This window comes from Monodelphis domestica, chromosome 2, assembly GCF_027887165.1.
Source record: "Monodelphis domestica isolate mMonDom1 chromosome 2, mMonDom1.pri, whole genome shotgun sequence".
NCBI lineage: Eukaryota > Metazoa > Chordata > Mammalia > Didelphimorphia > Didelphidae > Monodelphis > Monodelphis domestica.
Genome location: NC_077228.1, coordinates 68,596,125 through 68,617,894, shown reverse-complemented (window position 1 = coordinate 68,617,894; position 21,770 = coordinate 68,596,125). Strand labels below are relative to the sequence as shown.

Here is a 21,770-nt window from a genome sequence, read left to right as displayed (position 1 = left end):
CCTCAATGCATTGTGTTTTTGATTGGTGAAGAAGGGTTTATGGAGTTCTGAGCTGTTGCTCTCTCTAAGCCGCCATCTTGACTCTGCTCAAGTCTCCTTTTTTCAAGCTACTTTCTGCATGAACCCTCTACTAATATTCATTCCCAGTTCTGAGTGCCTTCTCCTTTCCCAAATTGCTTGTTGTGTGAAAAGGTGGTTTCATATACTATAAGATTTATGGTGTATGAAGTCACCCAAGAATAGAAGACCAAATAATATGCAGTTTTTATCATAAGTTGACATCATCATCATCATCAACATGATGCTTTATTAAAAATAATTTACTTATTTAATGAATTAATTTAGAATATTTTCCCATGGTTACTTATCATCATGCTTTTTTGAGTGGAAAATTACCTTTTTATGTCAATGAGCCAAGGAATAAAAATGGAGGGAATCATTCTATTATAGCTGAACTTCCCCATTCAGCCTGTGGGGGAAGGGGCTAAATTCTGTTCCAAGAAATCTGACTTCTGGCTCTTTAAGGCTATGCCTAATGAGAATATATGAGTTAATCTTGCTTGTGCTTCTTTGTTAGACAAGAAGTGATGACTACAGTTGTTCAGATACAAAAAAATAAAAATAATTTTATTAATAAAGTATTTTAAAAATTACTTTGCTTGAATATATCTATCAAATAGAATTTGAAAGCAAAATGTCTGATAATAGCAGTTGACTGACACTTAAAATAAGCCAGTTATTTAAAAGAAGTAGAGCATTTATGTGCAAACTCTAAGAGGCTGCTTTTGGGAATCTCCTGGGTTTCAATTACTTTATTTTACTGTACATTTAACATTTTATTTTATTTTATTATTTTTTTAAACCCTTACCTTCCTTCTTGGACACAATACTGTGTATTGGCGCCAAGGTAGAAGAGTGGTAAGGGCTAGGCAATGGGGGTCAAGTGACTTGCCCAGGGTCACACAGCTGGGAAGTGTCTGAGGCCAGATTTGAACCTAGGACCTCCCATCTCTAGGGCTAGCTCTCAATCCACTGAGCTACCCAGCTACCCCCATAGGATTAAGTGACTTGCCCAGGGTCACAGAACTAGGAAGTATAGGTTGGCCAAATTTGAATCTAAGACCTCCCTTCTCTAGGTCTGCCTCTCAATACAGTGAGTCACCCAGCTGCCCCCATTTTACATTTTAAAAAGAGAAACAGACAGTTTTTTTTTTCAATTCTGTTGTCTGTAGTTTATCTATGACCTGTATTCTATGATGATAATGTTGAATGTATCATGTAATAATAGTTATTGCAACTAATAACAGCTTGCTTATCTAGTACTGTAATATATAACATTATGTATAAAATAACATATCATATTATATTATGTTATGTTATATACCTCCTGAAATCCACAGTTTTGGGGGGACCACACACTCAATGTTAAGAACCCATGTGCCATATGGTTTACAAAGTACTTTCTTCTCAACAATTCTTGGACACAGATAATTTAAATATTATCATACTCATTTTTTAGATAAGAATGCTTACACACAAGGAGTTGTAATGAATAGAATATTCAACAGATACATTGGTAAAGTTTAAGAGACAGTTTTAATTAAGTTATTGTTACTGAAAGCAGCATAGAATTAGTCAATGGCAAGACTAGAACTCAAAGGACTTTCTGGTGAATGAAGAACACCCCACACAATTGATGTGTAATAAATAAATAAAACTAGACATGAGTAACAAGCCCATCTGGACTTGTTAGATAAGTGGTCCTGGATTCACAAGCTAATTGCCCAACCCTCCATTTGTTTTGTTTTGTTTTGTTTTTGTTCAAAACAAAACAAACCCCTTATCTTCTGTCTTAGAATCAATACTAAGTATTGGTTCCAAAGCAGAAGAGCAGTAAGAGCCAAGCAATGGGGGTTAACTGACTTGCCTAGTTCATGCATCTAGGAAATATGTGAAGCCAGATTTGGACCTAGGACCTCAGGCCAAAACGCTTGCCCAGACACAATGTAAATCTACCTCAGTAATTTTTACTTTTCAAAATTATCACGAGTTCAAATTGGGTCTCAGACACTTATTAGTTTGGTGAACTTGAACAAGCAACTTAACCTCTATCTGCATCTATAAAATCAGGATCATCATGGCATCTACCAACCAGGGTTATTGGGAGAATAAAATGAGATAATATTTATAAAGTACATGGCTTAAATTGCTATCTAAATGTTATCTACCTATTAGAGTTTATGCTTTGTGACACCACTATTTATAGTCCAACTGGGGCAGTGGATAGATTACTGGGCTTAGTTAAGGTCAAGAAAAACTGAATCCTAATTTCTCTCTGGAGCTTGCTACTGGTATGAAACTGGGCAAATCTCTTAACTTTGGTGGGCCTCAGGTAACCCCTAGGATTGATCTACTAAGTCATAGCCTATCTGTGAACTGCATAGTTGGAAAAGTCCCTATTATTTTGGGATGCCCTATGCTCTTGGTATCATCTAATTAGAACATACTCTAAATTCCATATTGACTAACACACATTAAATGTATCTAATGCTTCAAAATGGTAGCATATTAACTTTTTTCTTTTTTTTTTAAATTTCATCAGGTGCAACAACTTCTCTACCCTCTTCTAAAAACAAATAATTATGTATTTTTAAATATTTTCTTACCATTAATGACCTTTATGGCTGCTTTGGAAATGGATTTTTATATACTCAAGAATATGTTTTGGCAGGTAAGAATTATTTTCAAAATAAACTACTGTTACCTGTTGGTTATGTATGGGATGGGGTTGTGGACAGTGGACGCCACAACTGAAAGAAGTTCACAAACACAGAGCTTAGAAGTGAAAGGAGAAGACTGTGTAATTAGAACCTGCTCCCCTGGACTTCAATTCCCAGCATCCCATTTTCCTTATCACTTTATGTGCTGATGTAGGGAGGATATAAGTTTTGTGTAGCCCCGCCTCTCTCTCTCTCTCTCTCTCTCTCTCTCTTTCCCTGATCATGTTTTGTGGGGGTGGCGTGAGGTGATTGGCAGGAGAATTAACTCAGGTGGACTTATTTTTGTTAGATAATTAGGTTTTTATTCCTTTTACTTCAAGTGATTATTAATACAATTTCTAAAATTAATACTTGGAGTTATTGCATATTAATTTAAATCTTACAAGACAGCAGTTTATTCTTTCACAAAAGGGACATGCCCCAGCTTTGGGTCCTTAAGGAATGTCAAAATATTGAGTCCAAAGATTCAATTTATAGATTCTTCCAATCAAAGACCCCCCCTCATTTCCCACCTCCATCCTCCCACTTTTTATTTGGCCAGCTGTCACCTTTGACATCTTTAAAAGATCAGTGAATTACTGGCTTGTAGATTATAAGATAAGGGAGTTGATAGATTGTGAATTATCATTGGTTGGAGACTCATTTTCCCCAAAGAACTATTCCACTCTTCAAGGCCTTTTGAAGTGTGAAGTGGACAGGTCAAAAGTTTTGTTTTTAGAGGAGGTGGGAAATTCTAAAAGGAAGGAAAATTACCAACTTCTATCTAGGTTCTTAACACTTCTTGTGTGGAAAGACACAGATTATATCCTACTCAATTATATGTATCAATGTCCTTGCTTTTCCCCTCATCAAAGTTGGGGGTGGCCTGGTTCACAAAGGGGAGACTAAAGCAGGCTGAATTGAACTGAGGAGGTTTTTATAGCCAAGGTTTCTAGCACCAGCTGGGTCTTATGACCAGATCCCTTTATCCAGATGCCCTTTTCGCTACTAAACATGAAGCTATAGAGATGGATTGAGAACCCTTAGCCTAACTCTTCATTAAAATATCCACCAATCAGCATTACTTGTCTTTACCAGGGGAGGTCCCAATGGCAGAGGGAAGACACCTAGACTTAAAGGACCCTTTGATGCTCACTTGGGGGTCTTTGGTCGCCAAGACAGATCAATGACCTCAATTTATTGGTTATTGTTAACCTAACTAATAAACTGATTAGTCATACCTAGAACCCAATACCTTCCTAGGTGTCTGACCCCATGAACCAGAATCAAATTGGGTGAGAGAAAGATATTGAGAACCAGAGCAAGAGGCACAGGCATGTTTATTATTTTCTTTTGAAAGGAATCCATCAGCCATAGGGACTAGTTAGCTTTTTATGGCTTACAACCACTATTGTTCAGGGGAAGGGGAGTAAGAGTCAGCTTCTAGGCACAGACCTGGGGGTCCAGAAACAGACTGGGTGGGTAGTTTTATGATAATGGTTGTTTTATCTGCAAAATCCCTGACCCTACTCCTGGCCAAGATAATGATTGCTTGATCAGGAAAAGTCACTAAGGCTGCTCTGGGTTCAAGTTCAGTTGAAGGTCTGGTTAGGATTCAGCTGCTGGTTTCTGTTTCTCAAACTTAGATAGAATTGTAAAGCATTGTTGTTATGTCAAGGTTCCAAAAGATCAGAGACCCCAGTAAAGAATGGAGGCTTGAGCAAATCTCACTGATTATTATAGTCAATATTCCTTTCACTTCCAGTCTCTTACTTTCAGCCTTAGATCCAACCACTTGCCCTATTTAAGTATTTACTCCACAAAAGAAACAGTGGTGACTTACATAGTATGGGGCAGGGGTGGGGGAAAAATGATTTTTCATGTTAAAAAATAGAGATAAACTTAAAATATTGAGCCATGTGGGAGACAATCTATAGCAGGAAAAATGAAGATAAAATGCAATAGAGTTTTTCCTCTTAATATTTTACACCTATTTCTTCTCCACAAGCCTCATTGATTATACTAGCAAACTAACAATTTATTAGACTGTTATATCAGAATAGATCCATAGGAAATATTTTCAACTTTATCCATGTTTGTAATATATAGCTTAATTTTGACACCTAGAATTTCGTATATATATGTGTACATATTACTCATCAGTCCCAATGTTTCAGAGGAGTTCCATGAAATTAAAATCATTGCGAATAAGCTTCTCCATTCAAATCTATACATTTTTCAATCAATGAAAGGTAAAGAGAGGGGCAGCTAGGCAGGTAGAGTGCTGGACTTAGCATCAAAACTCTCTGAGTTTGAATCTAGTCTCAGGTCCTTGCTAGCTATGTGAACCTGGGTAAGCTACTTAACCCTGTTTGCCTTGGTTTCCTCATCTGTACAATGAGCTGGAAATGGAAATGGCAAACCACTCCAGTGTCTTTGCCAAGAAAACTCCAAATGGGATCACAAAGAACTGGACACAACTGAAATGACTGAACAACTGGATAAAGTAAGGACTGTCGATCTTTATTACTGAACATAAGAGGAAATCAATTTAACCCATGTCAATAGGAATTTAGGTGGGGTTCTAATATGCTTTGACATCGGGGACTGTTAAATCATAATACCAACAAGGCTGTGGATTTTTAAAAATCTTTTGAGGTCTTAGAAATAAGGCATAATTTAACTTACTTGAGAGCATATATGTGTTGTATGACCTAGAGGTAGACAATAGGACTAGAATACATTTTTAAAAGTATTTACAAGGTCTATGATTACATCAATATGTAATTAAGGGGTGCAGCTAGGTGGCTTGGCATATAGAGAGCCAGGCCAGAGATGGGAGGTCCTGGGTTTAAATTTGGCCTCAGATTTTTCCTAGCTGTGCGACCCTGGGCAAGCCACTTAGCTACCATTGCCTAGCTCTTACTACTCTTCTCCTTTGGAATCAATAGATTCTGAGATAGAGGGTAGATATAGAATATCTATAGAATATCAATAGAATCAATAATTCTGAGATGGAGGGTAAAGGTTTAAAAAAATTTAATTAAAGTTTGATTATTAAAAATAGACAAGTCTAATAATATACTATAACTTGATTTCACAGATCTTAATAACTGGATTAACTAGCTTTGTTACAGCATTCGTTTTTATTGGATATATCGTTGTGAAATTAAATAAATATACATGGAATGTTCAATCTTGCTTGCTCTTTAGTATTACTATAGGCATCACAGATCCTCTTCAGTCTGTGCATCCCTTGAAAGGTATAGGTAAGTTTGTATTTCATAATAACAATTATTATTATGCAACCTTGGGCAAGTCTCTTGAAAAAACCCTAATTGCAAGAAAGATAATCAATACTTTAAATTTAATAATAATAATAGATAGAATTTATATAATATACATTAGATGCCTAAACACTTTACAGTTATTATCTCATTTGATCCTCACAACAACCCTGAGAAGTAGGTGCTATGGTTATTCCCATGTTATAAATAAGGAAACTGAGGCAAACAGGTTAAGTGATTTGGCTAATCATCCAACTAGTGTCTGAGGCTGAATTTGAACTCAGGTTCTCCTGATCCCAGGCCTGATGCTCTACCCATTATACCACCTAGTTGTTTACAAAGGGGAAGAGTTTATTTTTACATTTTCATGTATATAAACTGTACTTCCACAAGTATTATGCCTTTCCCCCACAGTTTACCTTTAGGTGGATAAGATTAGAAGAAGAAATGGTGGGTAACATGTAAGAAATAAATCTCTGGATTAGCATTTGGGAGTTGAAGATCCAACTTTAGTTTGTGGATGAAGTTGAGTTGGATGTCTCAAGTCTGTTATAGGCTTTCAACAATCAATTAACATAAGTGATTAATAAAACCAATTGTACAGAATGTTACTAAAGTTTAGGAAATATTTGCTAAGAGAATTTATGAATTCCAAATAAAAGTGGAAGACAGGCAGCCCCCACTTGCCCTTGTCGCTCTGGTGATTTAGCTCCAATGAAGATTTCTTGTGTGGCCATCAGAAGGATTTGCAAAGATCAAGGCATCTTTTTAATATCTCAATCTTGGAATGTATGGTTCATGGTATGCTACACACACCATTCATCATTGCAGCGTGAAAGTAACAATAGCAAAAAACTTGAGAATGAATGTGATTAGGATTCAATTTTGAATCATTATTAATTGATACTACAAATAATCGAATGACATAAAGAGGCTTAAATCACTCTCCTGACACTGGAAGGAAAAATGAAAGCTAAACCAAAGGTTCCTCTCTGGTCTAGAAACTCTGAGGAAACTACAGTGAATAGAAATCCTTCACAAAAGTAAATGCCATCTTGTCTTTGTAATGAACTTCCAAATTCTATTACTGACTCAAAGGCCGTTTCTGTTATCTTTGTCAGGAATCAGAATTCAGTCAAACTGTGCACTTAACATTCCAAAGTTGATAAAAGAAGCTCTCAATTTTATTGGTAGCTATAATGTTTTAATACCCCACAGTATATCTTTATTTTCTACTACTATGGTTAACACTATACTATTATAATTCATATCTTATGCACAGTTAATTTACTAACTGGGTCTAACTGTTTTTAAAATCATAGTTGCTGTTACTTATCTAAAAGATTATATGTGATTATTTGTTTTATAATCACTGACATAAAAGTAATAAAAGAGATTTCCTTTTCACTTAAACTGTGACAGGGATGGGAAGAAGGTTAGTTTCATCTCTTTTATGGGATATGGATTTGGAAGAAATAGGAGAAATTTGTTTATCCTGCTAGCATTAAGTATTTTCCTCTTTTATTGTAAGACAGTAGAATATAAGCTTTTTGAGGGGAGGGACTGTTTGTAAGAGTAAGCCCATACATCCTTTTAGGAGATTCAGTAGTAGGATACCTTAGCATTCCCTAACATTTCCATTTCCATTCTCATCTTCATTTTTTTTTGGTTCTTTTATTCAGCTTGATGCTTGTACATTTATGTTAATTTGTTGTTTCCAGTGAATTGTCAGCAGAACCTAGAGGTGTTCCATTATTTTCCATTGAGGATACATAGAAAAGATTGGGGATCCTCCGTCTGATATTACATTTGTAAAAATTAAAATTAATCATCATATAATAAAAATATTATATTTTAAGAGATTTATTAATGATCATTAGAAATGAAGAATAAAAGGGTAACAAAATAAAAAGCACATGCCCATGGCTAATCAGCCTGTTCAAAAACCCCCACTTATCACCACCATGCTTGCAACAGGAAGCCAAAGAGCACCATGATCAGCAACCCCACTGCTTAATATCCCCTCTCTACAGGAAGTATGTAATGACAGGAAGTCAGTGGACTCCTGGGAAATGTAGTTTTTAGGATAACAGATTTCCAATTATACACATTGGTGTTTGTGTATGTCTGCCTAGTACACTCATTGTCCAAAGACTGGCTATTAATTTCAAGATTTGGAAGGCACTGCTGAAGAATGATGAAGAGATAAATATAAGATAATGTCTTTCTAGCACCCAGAGTGCCAGAGGCATGGTGAGTTAGAATGTTTGACCCAGAGTTGAACAGATCATCTCCTTTCTCTGATAGTTAACTCATGTGTAAAATGGACATAATCATGCCTGTAATACCAATGGTATAATGGATAGAAGACCTCAACTTGCAACCAACCTTAGATACTAGCTGTGTGAACGTGGGAAAGACACTTGGCTTCTGTCTGCCTCACTTTCCTTCAGTGTAAAATGGGAATCACAATAACATCTATCTCCCAGAGTTGTGAGAATTAAATGTGATAATAATTATAAAGTGCTTAATACAGTTCCTGGCATGTAGTAGCGGCTTAATAAATGCTTGTTCACTTTCCCCTTTTGTGTAAGACAGTAGAATATAAGCTTCTTGAGGGGAGGGACTGTTTGTCTTTTTATCCCTAGTAACTGATAACACAGTGGGTGCTTAAATAAATGCTTTTCTCAAGAAAATTGAGAACAGAATTGAGCCTCAAATGAAATGATATTTCTAAAACTCTTTGTATACCTAAAAGTCCTATAAAATGACAGTCATATTGTTGATTTTAGTCTGTTGAAAATTCTGAGTCCTGTTTTATTTCTTTGTTTCCCTAACATGGTTTTCTATTCAAATATCTGTTCGCTAGCACATAACCAAACTTTTGTTATATGCCATATTCACTTGTCATTTCTGGACTTTATCATGGTTTCTTTCTTTTTTTCTTTTTTGAGGTGTTTCCAAAATATTAATTGATATTATTAGAGGAGAATCACTGATCAGCTGTGGTGTCAGTTTTGTATTTTTTGGAATTTATAGAATTTTTGGAAGAAAGACTTCAGCTTTCAAAGGTAGGAGCTTTTGTTTTTGATCATGTTCACATGGTATATTTCAGGACATACTACGACTAAATTAAATTCAAGGTGCCTTGACTTCACTGATTTTCTTGTACTTTATTTTTGCAAATTGAGAATAACACAGTAGGTTAAATCATAGTTTTAAAGTTTTGGAAAGCACTGTGAAGGTCATCTAGACTTAACTCCTTTATTTTACAGTGAGGAAACTGAAGCTGAGAACAGATAATTATCTTGCTCGCACAACTAATAAGGGTCTAAAGCAGTATTTGAATTCAAGTTTTCCTAATTTCGAATCTAGCATTTTATCCACTGCACTACCTTCACATCCAAAAGATTACCTTTGTGTTTTTTTGGGCGCAAAGAAGATAGGTACCTCCCTCTGCATTTTCCATATTCATTGTAGGACCTTATATGCTAACTCTATATTACTTTCCTCCTAACTCACTCTGGGAAACATCCCCTTTTCCATATCAATGTTGAAGATAGCAAAAGGGGGAGACCAAGAATGATCATCTAGGAATTATTCATTGATGGAATTTAGAAACTGGACCAGCAATGGGTCCTAGAGGTAAGTATACATTAGTCTCTAGACATGAGAGAGATGAGACAAGAGAAGTAAGGGTAAAGATATATATACACATCAGTTTTGTCAACAGGACTCTGGAGTGAGCTAATTTACTGGGCAATTTATTAAATTATACATATAGGAGAGATATTTGAGATAGAGATTTGCTTTGTGTTAATTTTCACCTTACCAACACCAAGCTCTTTTCTATTTTACTTTTTAAAATTATTTTATATATATATATATAATAAAATTTTAAATTATTCTAATTTACTTATTCAATTTTATCAACCACACTACCAAATAATTACTTTTTGAAGCTAGAAAAAATAACAGCAAAATTCATCTAAAAGAACAAAACATCAAGAATTTTAACAAAATTGATGGAAAAAAACATAAAGGAAGGTAGCCTAGTAGTACCAGCTTTCAAACTATATTACAAACTATAATCATGAAAGCAATCTGGCTAAGAAATAGAGCAGTGGATAAGTTTAATAGATTATGTAAACAATGCACAGCAGTAAATGATCAGAGTAATCAAGTATTTGATAAGCCCAAAGATCCAAGCTTTTGGGACAAGAACTCACCATCTGACAAAAATTCCTGGAAAAAAGGGGAACGCATTTGGAAGAAAATAGGCATAGACCAACATAACACAATAATGTCAAAATGGATAAACGATCTAGATATAAAAGGTAATATCATATAATAATTAAGAGAACATGAAAAAACTGACCTCTCGTATTTGAGGAAATCAAATTGATTTAGTCACAATTCCATTCTATATATTGTCTGTCATATTTCTTTGAGTTAAATTCAGAAGTTTAGCTTTCTTCTATGACTTAATTAAGTTTAGAAGTTCATTTGTCCTGCTCATCACTATTCTCTTCTTTGTCAAGAAAATCTGTTATCCTTGAAGAATACAGGTGGATGCTAAAGAGTCTGGTCTGAAATACTAGCTGTCTTTCAAGAAAATATGGTCTTTATTAACCCTGTGAGTGGACACCACCAATGAACTTTCAATGCAGACAAGATGGAAGGAGGGTTTATTGTTCACCCTCATTTCCAATTTCTAGCCAAACATATTGTTTCTCATATCTATGATGCTTCATAATATGTAATGAATAATATTATGCTAATCTATGATGCTGACTTCTGGCTTTTGGATGCTCCTCCTTTTGCCTATAAAAATGAGTTCTCTATCTTCATTTGAGGACTTTTTGTTCAAAGAGGAAATAATGACCCCTTTTATTGGTAATTGTTAGTCTTACCAATAAATGGAATATACTCAGGATTTTGTGCCTCAGTTTACCTTTATTTTTTATTGTAACATAACCATGGATGGGGAAAATTTATGACTAATCAAAATACAGAGAGAATCAGAGGAAGTAAAATGGATAATTTTGATTCTTTGTTTAGATGTTTTTCAATCACATACAACTTTGTGACTCTTTTTTTAGGTTTTCTTGGCAAAGATACTGTAACAGTTTGCCATTTACTGCTCCAGCTCACTTTACAGATGAGGAAGCTGAGGTCAACTGAGCTAAGTGATTTGCCCAAGTTCACACAGTTAGGGGCTGAGGTCAGATTTGAACTCAGGTCTCCTTGACTCTTTGAGTCAAGCTCATAGAAACATTGAGCTATGTTTCTACCTTTAATATGTCATGTAATTTTGATTACATGAAATTAAAAAAAGTTTTGCACAAATGAAACCAATGCAACCAAAATTAAAAGAAAAGCAAGAAACTGGGGGGAAAATTTATAGCAACTTTCTCTGATAAAGTTCTCATTTCTCAAATATATAAGAAACATTCAAATTTATGAGAATTGGTCATTCCCCAATTGATAGTCAAAGGATATGAACAGGCAGTTTTCAGAATAAGAAATTAAAGCATAATTATATAATATATATAAATAAAGCACATAAAAATGTTCTAATGATTAAAGAAATGCAAAGTAAAACAACTCTGAAGTACTACCTCACATATATCAGATTGGCTAACATGACAGAAAAGAAAAATGAAAAATGCTGGAGGGGATCTGGAAAAATACACTGTTGTTAGAGTTGTGAACTGGTTCAACCACCTCAAAGCACAATTTGGAACTATGTCCAAAGGGCTATAAAACTGTACAATCCCAGTAGTAGGTCTGTATCCCAAAAAGATAAAAGAAAATGGAAAATATCTTTATGTACAAAAATATTTACAGTGACTTTTTGTGGAAACTAAAGAGATGTTCATCGATTGGAGAATGGCTGAACAAGTTGTAAATAATTATGATGGAATACAATTTTGAAATAAGAAATGATGAGAAGGATGGCATCAGAAAAACCTGAAAATTCTTATATGAACAAAATGAACTGATGCATAAGCAGAACCAGAACAATATAATAAGAGCAATATTGTAATAATGATTAACTGTGCAAGATCCAAGCTAGTTCTGAAGAGTGTATAATGGAAAATGATATCTACCTCCAGAAAGAGAACTTATGAACTCTTGAGTACAGATTGAAACAAACCTTTTTCATTTTCTTTAAGCTTCTTGCTTTTTATTTTATTTTTTCAACAAGGCTAATATGAAATGTATTTTGCATGACAAAAAAAAAAAAACTTCCCTGTAAAAATTGTCAGTGATTGAGAAGGAATGGGAAGAGGAGAGAGTTAGATTAGCCACACATTCAGAAACATTTTAATTAAACAGTGAAGACTCTTGACAGATATTTCAGCAAACAATTCCTTTCTTCAGGTCATTTCTCTGTCATTTGGCTATGGAGAACAGCCCCTCCAGCTAAATCTCTGTTCATCAAACCTGTGGGAAAAAAGACATTTTCAGATTTTCAGTATTTCATATACATGTGGAAAGGAGGTACTGAACATCATCTAGCCATGAGTCATAAATATTAGTCCTGGAAGGTGCCTTAGAAGGCATTGAGTACCACTCTCTAATTTTACCAATGAGGAAACTGATCTTCATAGAGATTAAGTTTGGTCACATAGGTAGTAAGTATCTGAATGAGTATCTGAACCCAGATCTTCCTAATCCATAGTCCAGTGTTCTGTCCATTAAGGTTCTTCTTTCCTAGCATCTCATTTTATAAAAGTTAAGAAAACTGAGACACAAAAAGGTTGTCACTTGCATTTGGTTAATGACTGAAAACTAGATCCAAATCTCCTGGCTAGATCTAGTCTTCTTTCAGACAGTTGTGTGCATATAGCCACATACAGGGATTTCATAGATACCTCTTAGAAGATATGCAAGAATTGTAATTCAACCATTCTTTTCTTCCTTTGTTTTTTTTTTTTTTAAACAGAATTATACACATTAGGAAGTGTGGTTACAGACATTATTGCAAGTGGTATATGGGGATTTTGGAGTGCAAAAATTCTCCAATACATGCTGGCGGACATATTTGGTGATACAGTAACTAATGTCACTCTTTGCTTCTCAATGGCATACTTGACTTTCTATGTTGGTAAGACAAGGGGAAAAGATATGTACTATACCGAGAAGTGAATTGCTTATTCTTTTTTCTCCCCTATCATTTTCTGGTTCTGTTATTTTTTTCTCTTGTGACACCTCTGCTATCATATCCTCTGGATACTCCCTCATATCCTTTTGCCCTCCTAGTTACTTCCCATATTTCCCTTTCATTTCCTTGTCATTGGCTTTTCCTATTATGCCCTCTCTCTGATCATCTCCCTATAGCTATCGCTGTCATAGAATATCAGAGTTGAAAGTGACCACATAGGTCATCTAGTCTAAACCCTTATTTGAAGAATGAATTCCCTTTATAATATCCCTGACAAGTGATCATTTTGAGGACTTACTATCTCCTCCGTAGGTAGAATATTCCATTTGGGGAAGCTTATAACATTGAGGAAGTCCTCCTTATATTGAGCTGAAATCTGCTTTCCTTTATTTAACTTGTCATCGTGAGATATGGGGATACTGACCAAGTGCTTTGTGGTGTGGACTTTAATGAAGGCTTTAATGCCTTCAAGGCTCTACTTAGTCCCAATGGCCAGGTCTTCTCTCACAAGTGTATATTTGCATATGGGAATGGAATTTTTTTTTTATCTTTGATTTAACTATAGTAGGAAACTCACAATGAGGTCTCTCCACTCTCTCAGACTAATTTTCAGAACATTTTGATGTTCTGAAAATTAGTCTGAGAGTCGCACTGAACTGAAAGATACAATGAAAGACAAAATGATTTGTCAAGGGACATATGGTATGAGTAAGAGGTAGGATTTTAACCCGGTTCAAAGTTGTGCCCAAGTTAGTACTCAGAGTACTAACTCTAAAGATGACTCTCTTTCTACTGTGTCAAACTGTCTTTCATGAGAACATATAGAAAGAAATCAAGTTATAAATAAATATTGGTTAGGTTCCCATTATAACCCACAAAAGCCCGTTTAACTCATTGCAAGAGAAATTAAGCACATTTATAATAAAATCTTGTAATATTGTTACAATGCTAGCAGTTGAATAAAACAGATTTAACATCATTGCCTAAGTACTAAGTTGAAGAGAATACAAATTCAGAGAGAGTTGCAGCAAGCCCGGAGAAGAGCAAATGTTACCCCAGTTAAAAAAAAAATGAATAGTTTACAGGTCAGTGAGGTCAGTGAGACTAGTGAGTGTTAGCAATGATTGCTGTTGAAATGCTCTGTTATTAAAAGGGAGGTTTGTGAACATCTAGAAAGTGAAATAGTGATTACTAAGAACCTACGTGGCTTAGTCAAGAATAGGCAATGAATGTGTGGCTAACCCTCATGTCCCTTTTTGATGGGGTTCCTAAACCAAGAATGTTGTAGAGACAGCTGACCTCAACCTGGGCAAATCCTCTCATGTTATTCTTGTAGACAAGAAGGAGACATATGGAGTAGATGACAAGGAAATTAGATGCAGCTGATTATGGCTGGAGTCCTTAATGATTCCATTTCAGTTTGGTAGGAATATATTAATGGAATGCCTCTGAGATATGGATTGGACTTCTGTTTACAATGCTTTTGCCAGTGATTTGAGAGAAAGTCATCATTGGCATTCTTTTCAGATTTACAGATAATACAAAGTTAAAAGGGATAACTGACACATTGGATTACAGCCAGGATCCTAAGAGATCTCTATAGGCTAGAATTTTGAACTGATTCCAATAAGGCAAAAATTAATAGGGACAATTATAAGGTTCCATCTCTGACACAAACTCGCTGTGCAATGCTAGGGAAGTCACCTAATCTCACAGCCCTCCAGGAAACTCTTTACAACCACACAGCTCAAAGATGGCAGAGTAGTAGAAAAGATGAGCTCTCCTCCCCACTTCATCCACAAAGATAGAGGAAATTCTGATCAAGAATGCCAAGAAAAAAAATCACACAGGCATTTTTCTAGCCTGAATCAGCATAGAATCAGACAGAGAGGTCTGCAGTCACTGGAGATAGAATCTAGCCAAGAGTCTGCTGTAGGGAAGGTTCTAGCACTCAGGGACTGAAAGAGAACTGAAGCTATGCCCAAGAGAAGGAAGAAGTCTCAGACCTAGACAGGTGGACACTGATCTTATGCAGGATGTGGAAACAGATTCCAAATGGAAGTTTTGTTGTTCACTGCCCAGTTCTGAGTATACGTATGGGATAAGCTGAGGAAGGGAACTCTACCTAGGGGTGTCATTCCAAATAAGAAATGGTCATGTGCCTTAGGTGGCATACTAATTTAGGAATAAATTCAGAAGCAAACAGTAGTGTGTGGTTCTAACCCCAGAAGCTGAGCAGGATCTCCCTTCTAGCCTTTAGCCGAGTTTGAAATGGAATGGCCTTCTGTTAATTCCTGCCCCATAATAATATTGGTAGGAATCCTAGATAAATAAGGGGCCTTCAATTCTGTCATTTTGAACATGAGCTTTCCAGCTGACTGACAATGGCTGAACCCCCTCCCCCTCTATTGGAACTTCCATCTAGGGGTCAGACAAGAATGTTACCCAGACCCAAACCCAGGTCAGTAGTTTGTAGAACTTAGACCAGGTGAACAGCAATCTTTGGGAACATTGAAAGCTTGCAGGTCCTCAGCCAGAGATGTTCCTGAGATCCTGAAATAATACAATACTCAAAATCCTGAGAAACCAGCAGAAGGCAGAAGCTCAAATCTTTTATAATCTTAAAACTGCTGTTCTACATTGATGGAGATTACGTGACATCTGAACCAAAGACACACACATAAATGCATATTATCTTATCATCACATTAAAAAAAAAGTCAACTTGCTGTGTACATGATGAAGAAAGTTATGGCTAGATGGCAGTTCATCCAAAAAACAATCTGGGGGTTTTAGTGGACTTCAGGATTAATATATGTTCACAGTATGATTTGATAGCCAATATTTTTAGATTTCGTGGAGAGGCATAGACTGGGAGTTAGTGGATAGGTCTTCTGTATTCTGTCTGACCACATTCATATTCAGTTCAGAAGGCCACACTTTAGGAAAGATTCTTGTAAGCTGGAGAAGGTATTCTAAAGGAACGAGCTCAAGCTGGTGAAATTCCTTCAAGATTCTACCATATCGGTAGAATACATATAGAATGCATATAAAAGATTGGTTGAAATAACTAGGAATTAATTGTTTATGCTGAACAACAAGAGAAGACAAAAGGCACAAACAATATATGTATCTCTTAAGTATTTGGAAAAAATTGATCAACGTCATCTGCTTTGATCCATAAGGATATTACCAGAAGTAACATGTAGAAATGGCAAAGAGGCAAAGTTTAGTCTTGTTTGGAGAAAAACCTTCCTAATTATTAGAGCTTTCCAAACATGGAACAAACTACCTCAGTAGGAGATTCTCCTCACCCAGAGGTCTTCAAGCATTGATCAGATAAACCCTTGTCAGTTGTGTCATCAAGGGACATCTGGTTCAAATAGGCTTTGGACCAGTCTCTAGGTCCCTTCCAATTCTGATTCTGGAAACTGATGTGAATGATACTTATACTTGTAGATGAATTGATGCTTTCCTTTTCCAAGGTTCCCTGAAGTGCTCTTCTCCCATTCATCCTAGAGGAGAAGCAGACATTGAGGTTACTCTGATGTTCTCTTGGAAATGCATTGTACCAGGGGTAGGAAGATAACTCAGCATATTGAGAGCCAGGCTTAGAGATGGGAGGTCCTAGGTTCAAATTTGGCCTCAAATACTTTCTGGTTATTTGACCTTGGCCAAGGCACTTAACTCCCATTGCCTAGCTCTTACCACTCTTTGACTTTGGAACCAATCCACAATATTAATTTTAAGATGGAAGATAAGCATTAAAAAAAAAGAAAATACACTGTACCGTACAATATCAGGTGCTTGGAATTTCTCATTCAGGCTCCCCTCTCCCATTAAACCTTAACTTCAGAATTCTTCCCACCCCCATACCTCAAAGACAAATTAAGTAAGGCCATCTTTATGTGAAAGGACAGTGTCTCATTTAAATCTTGCCCTTTTCATCAGGTAGGTAGGATTCTGGGCTGAGTAGGGTTATGAAGAGCCAAGATTCCTCTCAGAAACTAGTTGTCCTGGACCTGAGGGTGTAGAGGAATTCTCTACTAGGGTGAGAAAGAGTCCTCAGGAAAAGGAGAGCCTCCAAACAGTGGGAAAGATGGCAGACGGTTCAGTTACTCTGATAACAGTTACATTGGCCAGCAGGCAGTGAATCGTGTTGTTTCTGCCTTCTCCCTACTCATATAACCTCCACTCTTGTACAGATCTTTTTCACCTCTCACTGGGCATGTTGCAGTAGTCTTCAGCTTGTCCATCCTCAACTCATTTGCCAAAGTGATATTCCTGAAGCTCGGGTCTGACTGTGTCGCTTCCTGCCTCTCCCCATCCCACTCGTACCTTATGAACTATTGGGATTAAGTGGCTTGCCCAGAGATGCACAATTAGTAAACTAAATATCTACAATTTGATTGTTCTGGGAAAGGAATTTTTGAATGAATGTTGAATAACAATAATACAATACATGGATTTGCATGCATTTAATTTCATTCATCTCTTTTTCTCTTTAGCTGAATTTCTGGGACTCTCAGGAATTATTTCTGTAATTTCTCTTGGGCTCCTTTTAGATTCCTTAAGCTTTAGGCCAGGGACTGATATCACAATTACCAAGTAAGATTTCTACTGTTTTATATATATATATATATATTATATATACATGTATATGTATATATGGTAACTCTTGAATTCTAACTATAGTGAGTTAAACTTCAAAAAGAATGTAAGGAACTGAATCAAAAACAGCAGATTCTCTCTTTGCTGTGGGCTTGTTGGCAACTGGAGGGCCATTTATATTACTTCAGCCAAGTACAGAGAGCCAGAGCCTTTGTTTTTAAATTTTAATGACTTGACATTATCCTTCTGTGGGAGGAGAAAGGCCTTTAGTATTGGATGATGAGAATTAGAATTATGGGACTGGACTCTGAGTTACAACCAAAGTTTGTTGTTATTGTTTTTGTACTCCTTTAAATAATGCTTTATATAACATCGTTTGCTGATGATGGGCTGAAAAAGTCAGATTCATGAGCCCATGGGAAAAGTAAAATGAATAGTTTAAATTAATACATTCAAATATGGCTTCCTTCCAACACAGGTTCTTGTTCATCATGACATTTTCATGTCAAGCTTTTATATTCACTTTCATGGGCATTGTCATTGGGTGTGAAAATATTAGGGAGATAGAGTTTCACAGCCTCTCGTTCATCATAATCTTATTTGTGACAGTGAATGCAACAAGGTGAGAATTTATTGAAACTTGAATTTAGGTTCTTGAGTTTATATTCTAAGTGTCTCCTGTCTCCTGATCCCATTCTTTTAGACTTGGAAAATTTATAGTTGTTAGTCCCTCCCTCTTCTTATTATTCCCTCCTTCCTCCCTCCCAATCTGCCTTTGACATCTATGTATCCTGGCTCATGGGGAACAAACTTTATTAATTTTGTCTAAAAGTGGAAACTTTCCTAGATATTAAAACTATACTTAGTGTAACATTATGATAAAGGTCCCTATTGGAAATTTAAATAAATAACATTATAAGCACAGTAATCAGAAGAATGAAAGTGCTTTATGGTACTCACATAACTCTTAGAGGTATCAAGATAATCTTGGGTGCTAACCCGAGCACAAATTCTGACAGTTTCTATCAAGCTGAAAAGGCTTTGAGTATGGCCAACCCAATGGACTGTGCCAATATAATCAAAGAAAAATAATGTTTGTTGAATTGAATTGTAAAAAGAAAAAAAAATCTAAAAACCCATCACCTCCAAAGTTGACTCTTAAAAGTGAGAAATTACTCAAAGTAATGTCACCTGGCATTCAAACCTGGGTATTTGCACAAGATTTTCTTCTCTGGAGAAGAGAAAGAAAATCTTTTCTCCCAAGCTCTCACCAACTGGTCATACAGGTAACTCTCATGGGCAACACACCATAGAGTAACTAGACTCATGCTGATTACTACCATTCCTTAGAGAAGTTTATAAACATTTTGCCTTAGAGAGTTTAATCAATCCAAAACAGCCATTAGAAAGAATAGGCAATCCCAACGCAGAAATTTCCTTACCCAGCAAGTTCTTGATAGATATGGCAGCCAGAGGCAATATCAGTTTAGAGTACAAACTTGTTTGTAAAACATTACTGGAGACAATGGTAGAAAATGGAAAGCCACATTGCCTTAAAAATAATAAGGAGTAGAGGAGAAATGATAATCATAAATGACACATATAGAGCTTACAAAATACTTGATAAGTTAAAAAATCTCACCTCAGACACTTACTAGCTATGTGACTCTGGGCAAGTCATTTAATTCTCCTTATGCCTTAGTTTATTTATATGAAAAATGAAGAGGTTGGACTCAACGGCCTCTAAAGTTCTTTCTAACTTTAAATAGGTGCTCCGATGTTCATTCTCAGTGACAGAAGAATCACTGTCTAAAGATTCAAAATGTTATTTGAGGGACTGGACATGGCATCTAAGAAGAAGTAGGGGAAAACAGCTAAAAATGACCAAATGTATATAATAATCCATGCCAAAGCTGGCATAATTTTAAAGGCACTCTTGGATTGATTTTTAGGATATCTCGAAGAGAAAATGAGTCACACTCTAGCCCTTGAAGGACTCTATGATCTCACTGATGTGCCTGTTCCTTTCAACTTTGCAAATCATAATGTATTGACACCTAATCCTGTGAGGCTCTTCCCTAGGTCCTGCCATTAAGCCTCCACAGAGGAGGAGGACCTTTTTTTAGGTCTCTAGATGTTACTGGGTACCAGTGTCTCACACAGACAGTCCATCCTTTATCTTTCACTCTGATTAAGTCAGTGACCCAGTTCCTTTCCAGGGTCATGGATAATATCCTGTGTATTCCAAGAATGGGTAGAATTCTTCTTGGTTAATATTCTCTGATCCATTCATGGTCACAGGTCTCCATGGCCTTTGGAGTGAGTTAGAATTTTGACTCCTTAGAAATTGTGCTACTATATGATTTGACCTTCCAACGCCAAGATTCTCTGATCTGAATGTTGATTTTTTTTTTGTATTGATGTTTTCCTTTGCACAGGATGTTAACTATTCTGCTAGTAAGTCCTGTATTATTACATTCTTGTTATGAATTCAGTTGGAGGTGGGGAATCATGCTCATCTGTGCTGGCATTAAGGGATCTTTTAATTTAATCCTGGCTCCTGATATCTATAACTTGAGTCAAGAGAAAATAGTTTTACCACAACTGGTAAGTCATCAAAAACTTTGCTTTTAAAATTTTTCCTTATTTACTTATTTTTTAAACCTTTACCTTCCATCTTAGAGTCAATACTTTGTACTGGTTCCAAGGCAGAAGAGCTGTAAGGGCTAGGCAATGGGGGTTAAATGACTTGCCCACAGACACCCAGCTAGGAACTGTCTGAAATCAGGACCTCCCATCTCTAGTCCTAGCTCTCAATCCACTGAGCCACCTAGCTGCCCCCTCTCTTATTTACTTTTGCAGCAGCTATCTATGTGGTATATTAATCAGTATACTTATTTATTTTTCTGAATTGAGACAACTCGCTGATACAGTGGATATACATTTCTCTGGGTCTGGAGTCAGAATAATTTGAGTTAGAATATCACCTCAGACACTAGCTAAGTGAGCCTGGGAAATTCTACTTTCTGACTCAGTTTCTTCCTTTGTAAAAAAAGGGATAATAATAGCATCTACCTCCCAGGGTTGTTGTGAGGTTAAAATAAGATACTATTTATAAAGTGTTTTGTGAATAATTTTTACTAGTGAGATTATTCAAAACTATTCATTTTCCTCTATAAAGAAGAAACTCCAAAGGAACTTGAGAATATTGATCATATCAAAGTGCCCTTCTCTTAGTTTTTGTATTCACATTGACTTTGCATAAGAAATAAGTCTATTAATTACACAGTTTTGGAGATTGTGAAAAAAAAATCAGATGTGAACATATTATGGCCAAAAAAAGTGAGCTAAGGGACCCAGGGATAAGTAATTTTGTGTGGGGTTTGTTTTTATGGATCTCCTTTGTTTTAAAGATATAGTCTTCTCTCCTCTTTTCTCCTCAAATAGCCAACTCTTATGACAAAGTACAAAAAAAGAAGAAAAAAATAGCAGATCAACAAAAGCAACTTGTTAATTATCCAGATTTGACAACACATTCCTTGATTAGAGATGTTGCTCCATGAGACTGTTGACTGACTGAACATCTCATTTGTTGGTACTAGGGTTGAGAAACTCTTATCCACTGCAATGTTGGTCAGTCAACTAGAATGTTACGGTGTACCTTCAGTTTGCTAAATCACCTTCATTCCAATGTCCTTTCTGCTCCTTTGTTCAACCTCAGTTTGGGAGAGGTATGTACGGGGATGACAATTATCTGCTGACACGTGTGACCTCTTGTAGGAGGCTCAAACTGGAGTCTGGCTATGCCTCAGGGCTGGAATAAGAAGTTGGGCTGAGCCTTATTTGATGCATTTCTGAAGTCTTCTGTGTGCTGTTTGCTTCTGGAATCTATGTCATAAGAGCAGTAGCTGTGGTTGGCCAGGAACCATCTCCTTTGCTCTTT

At 36.2% G+C, this 21,770-nt stretch overlaps 1 protein-coding gene across 3 annotated transcripts in view; it reads left to right on the top strand.

Annotated features, from left to right (window-relative positions):
* SLC9C2 (solute carrier family 9 member C2 (putative)) overlaps positions 1 to 21,770 on the top strand; it is a 105,871-nt gene that overhangs the window by 11,940 nt on the left and 72,161 nt on the right. For 2 of the 3 annotated variants that reach the window (XM_056815560.1, XM_056815559.1), the window contains exons 4-10: positions 2,603 to 2,731; positions 5,863 to 6,028; positions 9,001 to 9,117; positions 12,999 to 13,160; positions 17,725 to 17,824; positions 18,306 to 18,449; positions 20,266 to 20,434. In XM_056815560.1, coding sequence (XP_056671538.1) covers positions 2,603 to 2,731; positions 5,863 to 6,028; positions 9,001 to 9,117; positions 12,999 to 13,160; positions 17,725 to 17,824; positions 18,306 to 18,449; positions 20,266 to 20,434 — 987 coding nt within the window. The remainder of the gene's footprint in view (positions 1 to 2,602; positions 2,732 to 5,862; positions 6,029 to 9,000; positions 9,118 to 12,998; positions 13,161 to 17,724; positions 17,825 to 18,305; positions 18,450 to 20,265; positions 20,435 to 21,770) is intronic. The other variant, XM_056815561.1, reaches the window with a different exon arrangement.